Below are 8,887 nucleotides of genomic sequence, written 5' to 3'. Positions count from 1 at the left end.
GGTTTCTTCATTTCTTTTTTACTAACATGGTGTTCACACCTGTACTTGGTGCTGTCCTCTTGCGATCACTCAGGATGAATGTTAGTCTGAACAGTTTCATGAAGTCCATATCTGCTCCAGGACAGAAAGCTTTTACAAAGGGAGAGGACCTTTAAAGGTTCAGTGTATAAGATTTAGGTGAAATGAATATAGTGGCCGAAATTGAATATTAAATAATCCTAGTGATGTTTACACAAGTGTGTTTCATATAAATTGTATGAATTGTTTTCTTTATCCTAGAATTGGCCGTTTATATTTAAATACTTTATATTTGCAACAGGAGCGGTTCCCCTCTATGGAGGTCGGCATGTTTTTTACAGTAGTCCAAACTGGACAAACTAAACATCTTTACAGTTTTTATGACGTCTGAAGGCAGCCACAGGTTACTTTTCATGTTTGGAAGGGGAGGGTGAGGTGAGAGGTATTCAGCCGCAACATGCAACTCCACAACTTGATGTCATCAAATCATACACATTGAACCTTAAAATAAAGGTAGTTTCACTGATTTGAAGCACACTTAAATTGTAATAGAATGCTGAAGGTTCGGTGTGTATAATTAAGGGACATCAAGAGGTGCACATTGCAGCTGCCACAGGTTCTCTACCAAATATGAACCTGTGGTGGCTTTCTGTTGTCATAAAAACTCTAAAGGTGTTTAGTATTTAAATACAAAGGGCCGATTCAAGGTTAAAGAAAGCAATTCATACAATTTAGATGGAACACACTAGTGAAAACATTAGTAGGATTACTTTATATTTGATTTCTGCCAATAGATCCCTTTCACCTAAATCTTACACACTGAATCTTTAATAACGTCAATGAGTCCTGGATTATAATAATAATTAAACCCTGAGAGGTGTATTTTTGTTTAGGGGCTAAACTTCCACCAAAATCGTTTCTTTAAAGTAATGCAATAAAAATAGGAAACCAGACCTGTTATGTGGCACAGGGTGTCCTAGTTGTAGAAGTATGAACTGTACTGGGGCAATAAGAGGATTATCTTTATGGTTCATCTTGGAGGGACAACTTTAACTGGTACTATAAATAGGTTATCAAGCTTCAAGTCTGTGAAGCTCTGCTAAGGTCCAATGAAAAGAGCTGCCTAATAGTAGTATGGTGAGCTTTTGAATTTCAAAATAAAAGCGGGATGGAATTTTGGTTATTTCAAGTTAGGACAGTCTGTTGCACTTTAAAAGTGGCTTATAGGTTGTTGTTTTTTGGGGGAGGGTTTTGTGTATCAGCTCTGTCAGAAATGGGATGAATCATCAATAGATAAATTGAAACGGGGCATTTTCTTTATATGAACTGGTCCAAAGCTTACAAAATGGCTGCAAGTTAATAAATAGGCTGTCATGTTCAAACAAGTTCAATCGTGATGAATATTTATTATTTTAGATTGCAGTTTTACTGGGATATAAAAATATGTACCATGGCCATTAACTACAGTGTTGTCCATAATAATAACTGCTCGTATGAAAACATTAATACTATACTGCCTGCTGCAGACAGACTAAAAAAGGATATCAATGAAAGCTTTACTTTGAAAGCCATCGCAGGAAGTGGTTGTGTGTGTTCTTCCGTGGGGCGTGACGGGGTCGGAGTTGGGCTGTGTACCACTGACCAAACACATACGCACAACACGAAACAAGACAACAAGAATAAAACCCAAACCCAAAGCATGAAGATGGAGACGCTGTGAACAGATTGAAGCTCATCTCTGAGGTAGGTGACAACATCGAGAGCAGCGGCTCTAAAGGGGAAATGTGAGTCCGACGTGTTTAAAAGACTTGTAGCAGAAACTGGACTTGAGTAAACTGTTGTGCACAGTGAAGGGTACGTGACGTGTTTCCTGCTGAAAGCCTCTCAGCCTTCTTCACAACACTCTTATGTAAAGCTGAGTTTGTTTTTGTTAGCAGCTTCAATGACAGATAAAATTAAGTGCGTAGCTCAGGTCTCATATCGTATCTACACCGCAGGGGTATGTGTGCTCTATCGTCAGGTACAGTTGTATTCAGTGACACAGTTTGTTGGCTATTAACTGTTTTGTACAAGTGTGTGTTTGTGTGTGTGTGTGTGTTTGAAAATAAGATTACAATGCAATTCCATAATTATCTATAGTTTATTTCGAGAACTAAATGTTGTATGTCAGGAAATAACAAATTTGCTTCCATATTTTTTCCTTGAAATACAGCTAATACAGCTCAATTTAAAAAATCCCAAAATGTTTCTGCCAGGAGTTCACCCAGGTTTTGCCCTAGTACCTGAAATGTTCCTCTTTATTCAGGTATGGGGGTTGCTCCCAGCACGTCAAATGCAGGAAATGGAGGCAGCTGCCAAGACAATGACCAGCAACCAATAATTGAGAATGAAGACATTAAGAGGCGGAACTCCAGCAGGAGATGCAGCTCAGGAGAAACTGTTCCCTGTGCGACCTGCCAGGGCACTGGACGTATACGCAGAGGTATTGAACAGTAGTTTGGACTGCATTGCTATATAAAGTAATATTATTGAAATGGCGTTTGACCACTGCTTTATAATATATGATGAAATTATCCCTCAAGTACCTTCAGCCATGTAAAGGCAGCACAAGACATATACTGTGTTACTTCATCTGCAGATGTCCGTTCCTTAATCTTTGAGGTGGCATGGAACTTCTGTCCAGCTTAGCAGTTTTGTACCTGTGGTTTAATCTTGAAATGCCTCAGAATGATGATACCGTCACATCACATCTAGAGGATAGATAATGTGTATGTAATGTGATGAATGAGACGATATAAACTGATTCATCAAAGTCATCAAGTTATTTAATTTGTAATTATAAAACAACAAGTTGTGTGCTCACATGGTCCCACACAGCATTCACTGTATCCGGAAAGTATTCACAGTGCTTAACTTCTTCCACATTTTGTTATGTTACAGCCTTATTCCAAAATGGATTAAAAAAAATTTCTCAAATTCTACACACAATACCCCAGAATGAAAATGTGAAAAAAACGACAACTCTGTGAAGGTCCTTGAGTGGCCCAGCCAGAGCTTAGGCATGAACCCGATTGAATATCTCTGGCAAGATATGAAAATGGCGGTGCACTGACGCTCCCCATCCAACCTGATGGAGCTGGAGAGGTCTTGCAAAGAAGAATGGGAGAAACTGCCAAAAATAGGTGTGCCAAGCTTGTAGCATCATACTCAAAAAGACTTGAGGCTGTAATTACTGCCAAAGGTGCTTCGAATACGTATTGAGCAAAAGCTTTAAATACTTATGTACATGTAATATTTCCGTTCTTTATTTTTAATAAATTAGCAATATTTGTAAACAAACTGTATCAACTTTGTCATTATGGGGTATTTTATGTAGAATTTTGAGGAAAAAAATGAATTGAATCCATTTTTTGAATAAGGCTGTAACATTAAAAAAATTGGAAAAAGTGAAGTGCTGTGAATTCTTACCGGATGCACTATATGAACTTTCCTACCTAACTACCCACCTAGTTACTTACTTACTCACTTACTTACTTACTTACTCACTTCCTTCCTTACTTACTTACTTACTTACTTACTTACTTACTCACTTCCTTCCTTCCTTACTTACTTACTAACTAACTCCAAGAAATCTGTATATGGAACGTATACTGTATATCTTGAGAACTTATTATCGTATTACCTTCTCTCTTGGCATTTGCATTAAGCGCAGTGTTGAATTTGGTTCTATATGAATAAACTTTGAATAAACAGGTGCCCCAGAAGTGGTGACTGGGACTGGGGGGAAAAAACTCACTCTCATATTCCGGGTCCTGGATACTTTGAACTTCACTGAACTTTGAACAAGCAGGAGAACAGCTCTTTGTGCAGCAGCAGGTCTTAACTCCAGGGTTCTGTGGACTGAGACCTGCAGAAGGTCTTTTCTTGCCGCGGCTCGATTACTACAGGTCGCTTTTACTGTTTCAGAAAGAAAGCTGCAGCCAGCATTACCAAAGGCAGAGTAAACAGCCAATTCAAAACAGGAAGGTTTAGAATTAAGAAAGTGTGAGAGAGTGAGTATGTGAGAGTTTAAGTGTCAGCAAAAATCTTCCCACCAGGTAATAAACATGTTACAATGCCGCTGTAAGCGATTACACAGGGTACTTTACAAGACAAGACAGTATCTGTAAAGATCCCAATTTTATGCATTAATCTTATGTTGCACATGACGGTGTGTGCAGTGTTCACCATACGTTACCTAGACTGTGGCGGCCTGGCTTAGAGCTGTATTCAGAGACAAAGACAGATATATTCTTTTAAGTTGAATCCTATGAAACCTTGATATACGTTACAGGTCAGGAGAGCAAGCTGGTGGCTGTCATCTCCTGTAATGACCAGAGGCTGAATCCTAGACACACGTAAGAAAGCAAATTCTTCACACAGCTGATTAACCTGAAAATATAAAACTTAATTGGACTTCATGAACTTGATATAGCTTATATTTCCTTCTATCCCAGGAAGTTATATGTTGCTGTGTCTGTTGGTGTGTGCCTGCTGGTCAGTGCCGTGGTGCTGTTCTTCCTCTTTCCTCGCGCTGTCCTGCTGTCTTCAGTCGCCGTCAAGTCATCCTTTGTTTACTTCACCAAGAACAACGTCCTTATTAACATCACGGTAGGTAGAAATGTTAATACTAGCCCTGTTTCAATTAAAAGTACCTGGAACTTTTTTCATGGTTCCTGCATTTCCAGTGGAGATAAGGCATGAGTACAATCGGCAGCTATGACAGGCTGTTCCACTTCATTCCACCTGGTTGTGGTGATGCAGAACACCATATGAAACGCTATATAAATAAAAAGTAACACTTAAATGCCACGTAGCATGATCCACAATAATAATGTCAGTTGCTTTGATTCTTTCAAGTGTTTATCAGTCACAACTTCTTCTCCCCTTACAGCATGTGTTGAACATCACCAACAACAACTTTGCGACAGTGCAGACCTATAATCTGTCAGTGCAGGCCCTCAACTTTGACACGGTGGTGGGAACAGTGTCTATTAAGAACGTCACCTCGGTCAAACCTCTGTCCACCACAACGGTGAGTTATCCCCACCTCACAGAAACAGCTAGCATCATGTAGCTGAAAAGAGTCATTAACATACTTATCACAAACACTCTCATAACATCTGCAAATCCACATACTGCATCATGCTGGTTAAATTGTGCTGGAAAATTTGATGATAGTCTTGTTGCCAATAGAATTGATATAGTATGATTTCCAATTGGCATGCCTTTAATAACATTGTGATGACCTCTGGTTCTTTCTCACCTCACAGTATTCGTTCATGATCCCCATCCAGCTCTCGGACCCTGGTTTGAGGTGAGTTGTCTGTGTTACAGTAAAATTCTCTCAAGCACATAAGTTTGTCATTCAGAGCCTTTTTCTCGATAAAGACTGGTTTGGTTTGAATATTGAGAAATCACTCCTGGGGTTTCCATTCTGCAAATGTAATAGATTTATCTTTGGGTTGACTTTCTGTACCCTGCCAATAAACCAATGTTTAAGACTCATGATAATGGTCTGTCTCCCGTTCCCTTTTGAAGGCCCTGCCCTCCAAAATATTTTTTTTAAATGGTGGCAGCCTGACAGCATACATGTATATAACAATGTTCATTATACAATTTCCTGCCACTCTCTTGATTATGATCCCTAAGAATAACTCAACAACTGACGTCAGGCCAGATGACTTGGGTGTAATGCTCTTCCCACTGCCACAAATGATCAATGCACCATTAATGGCATCATTCGAAATGTATTATTACTTATTTATTTATTAACAATACATTTATTATTGTTTATTAAATGTAATACAAAGACAATTTGCAGTTGATTTGATGCAGTATCAAAATACTGAATATGCCTGAATAAGTGGCTACAATGTTCTTTGTGTGTACATGGAGGATTAAAACAACAAAATAAATGTAGCTGTCATGTCAAGCTCAACGCTTCTTATTTTGACAGAAGTACTATTAATTATACTTTTATTGATTGATAATAATATGATAATAAACTTTATTTATATAGCCAAGTTTGCAAATTAAATATGAAGAATTGAAGGAAAACCACTGGGAAAAAAATAAACGCTGTTTGAAGATCACACAAAATGAGACAAATAAGGGCAGTAACGAGAATAAAAGGGTTACAGAATAATTTACTCTGTTATCATAACTGGAGTATATGCACTGTTCTTGGCCCTGCTCTAACGTTACTCTGTTCTTCTCTGCAGTAACTACTGTAAGAAGGCTTCCCTGCCTGTCCACATCCTGTATCTGCATCTGCAGTAAGTGCCAGTAACCAGGAAAAGTTGATTATAATTTTGTGGTCAAAGGTCTCCATAACTTAATAAAACATGATTTTGAATATAACTATCATAATTAATGTGATAATTATTATAGTTTCCCCCAAATGTCTAATTATATAAAATTGTCTAAAAATGACTGGACAAATGTTCTTTGTTTTGTTGGCTGTAACAAGCTATAACTTCAAGTAGTGATGCTAACGTACACCTTGCACATACCCTTGGGCGAGAACTTGTGTGCGGACGTGCAACGCGGCTCCAGAGGAGGATATCAGAGGACATTTAGGCTAAAAGCACATTCTAAAATGATGCCGTTTCAAGTCGAACTTGAATTTTCACATTGGATAGACTTCAGGAAGTTACTTCAATTGGATTTGGCTGTAACATAGTTTACCCCTGAAACTCCTGAAGTGTATTAGGGACTCAAACACTTCACCTATCCCTCCATCGCCATAGTGGTGAGCAGATAATGAGTGAATTTAGCTTTTTTGGCCTTCTATCTCTTTAAGACAGAGCAGTGTTACACTGTTCATGTGGAGCTTCACTATTGTGAAGTCATGTTTTCAACTTTTTGCAGTATATTTTTTATAATTTCCTTATGTAATGTGTTCGTTGTACCGCAGGATGTCGATGACAGTTTACTACCTGGCCCATTATGAGCAGCTCTCCCTGGAGACGTATGAGTACATCGACTGTGGATCAAACAGTACCATACCACATCAGGTGCAGCCCCCTCCACCCTGATGGATGGAACACACGAACAAACATTGAAGACATCCTTTATTTTTCCATGAACTCTGATGCTTAAATGTATATCGTACCAGGATGTTGTTAGGGTTCATCCTGGATTGAAGAAGCCTGGAATCTGAGCAATGTTTTCAGGACTAGCCATGTTTGGTTCACTTACATGAAGTCTGGTGCCCAATTAGAACAGTTGGTAGTAGGCTGGTATGAAATTTGTTAATCATACTCTGGTGCGGATCAAACAACCGCACTGAGACGGCGTGAAAAGAGGATCTCAGTCTATTTCCAGGCAGAGTCTGGTGTTGGTCGTCTGTGGACTGAATGCAAATTGACCAATCTCGGTGTGTTGTGGTTTTTGAATTTAAAAACTATACTGATAACGAATCCATCTGCTGTTTATAAACTGTTTGGGAAGCAAATGCTGCTTACACAGATAAAATATGTTAATGTGAATAATTTGGTAATAACACATATATGTGTTAACCATAGACTTCAAATAAATATGGGTTACGTTAGCTCCCAAAAGTGAAGTAAAAGGGTCTGTATTGTCCCCTGATGGCTGGATCAGTGTAGGCCAAAACCCTGCCTGTTCATGTTTTTGCTGAGTTTGATTATTTGATGCTTTATGAATGGGGTGAAATGTCACAATTGACAGCTGAGACTGACTTGTTATCAGTCCAGTGTTTGTGTGCGATTAAAACAGCACTCCACGCCACAATCACAGCTGCATGAACTCTGACTCTAAAAGATGTCACCACTTCAAGATGGCAGCACCATTAATGTTATAAGTTATTTTTTGATGAGCTGCGTGATACCAGCGTGACACCAGAAAGCAAACAGACAGCATTACATTATCCCATGTAAGTTCTGATGGTATAACTTCATATTTACTACTCTTTAAAAAGAGTCAGGGTAAACACAAACCAGACTGAAACTCTAATAAAACAATGCAGAAAATCAGCTGTGTGACAAACAAGTTCATGACACTTTCATGTTTTGTCTTGTGAATATTACGTCACAGGAACATTTCAAGTGAATTGCGTTTATTCTAGTTTTTAATGAGGCTCTGCCTCTGAGCTTGTCCCTGGTTCTATTAAATGTGATAACCTCACCCTGTCAAAAAGTAGCATCAATGTGCTTTGTGTTCATTTACTCACCTACTAATCTGGTGGATAAGTGAAAAAAAACACCCAGAGGATAGGAGTGTTCCGTGTCCATGCATTACGTTTTTTATAATGAGAGCATTTCTTCATACTATGTTTTTTACTTGTTCTTCTCAGTTAAGAGCTACTTGTCTGTTGTTAAGTCCAAACAGTGATCGCCGTCTCCACTCAGAAGCCCCACAGCTTCACATAAAAAAAAAGACAGAAAGAGACATTAGTTTGTGTGGAGTCGACACAGGTTTATTTCTTATAGTGTCACGACATTAAACAGAACCAGAAGTGAGGTTATCAGACAACAGCAGCATTCCTCCTCTTCCTCACCACTGCTGGGCATACTGCAACGACTGGAAGACAAATGTGTGTTGATCCACTGAAAATACTCAAACATGTGTTTTGTTTCTACAGACCCAATTCTTTCCTAAGAAAAGTCCTCCTGTTATATAGATATGAACACGTATGAACCTCGTCATCAGAGAGGTAGTGATACCTACTGAGTATCTGTTGGGGACCTTGGCAATGTGATGGACAGACGTCTTCAGGTCGCCGTTACAGTGGGGACACCGGCTTTCAGCTAAAGAAATACGAATAGAAAGTTACATGCTAGGGTTGCTTTCTTTTGATTTTACC

At 38.9% G+C, this 8,887-nt stretch overlaps 1 protein-coding gene across 1 annotated transcript; it reads left to right on the top strand.

Annotated features, from left to right (window-relative positions):
* Window positions 1-1,603: 1,603 nt before the first annotated feature.
* On the top strand, window positions 1,604-8,057 carry LOC128458265 (transmembrane protein 106B). The gene is made up of 8 exons (XM_053443044.1): window positions 1,604-1,761; window positions 2,324-2,500; window positions 4,352-4,415; window positions 4,515-4,668; window positions 4,952-5,092; window positions 5,331-5,374; window positions 6,282-6,335; window positions 6,977-8,057. The coding sequence occupies exons 2-8, from the start codon at window positions 2,326-2,328 to the stop codon at window positions 7,095-7,097; spliced, it is 753 nt and encodes a 250-aa protein (XP_053299019.1). The 5' UTR covers window positions 1,604-1,761; window positions 2,324-2,325; the 3' UTR covers window positions 7,098-8,057.
* The last annotated feature ends 830 nt before the right edge of the window (window positions 8,058-8,887 follow it).

Source organism: Pleuronectes platessa, chromosome 16, assembly GCF_947347685.1.
Source record: "Pleuronectes platessa chromosome 16, fPlePla1.1, whole genome shotgun sequence".
Classification (NCBI taxonomy): domain Eukaryota; kingdom Metazoa; phylum Chordata; class Actinopteri; order Pleuronectiformes; family Pleuronectidae; genus Pleuronectes; species Pleuronectes platessa.
Note: the sequence above shows the minus strand (reverse complement) of the source record. Positions and strands in the feature narration are given on the sequence as shown.

What these genes read in the sequence shown, in the direction of transcription:
- LOC128458265 (XM_053443044.1), top strand. Translation starts at nt 2,326, where the DNA reads ATGGGGGTTGCTCCCAGCACGTCAAATGCAGGAAATGGAGGCAGCTGC. An exon ending in ACGTCCTTATTAACATCACG is followed by an intron (nt 4,669 to 4,951) that starts GTAGGTAGAAAT and finishes CTCCCCTTACAG; the next exon opens with CATGTGTTGAACATCACCAA. An exon ending in AACCTCTGTCCACCACAACG is followed by an intron (nt 5,093 to 5,330) that starts GTGAGTTATCCC and finishes CTCACCTCACAG; the next exon opens with TATTCGTTCATGATCCCCAT.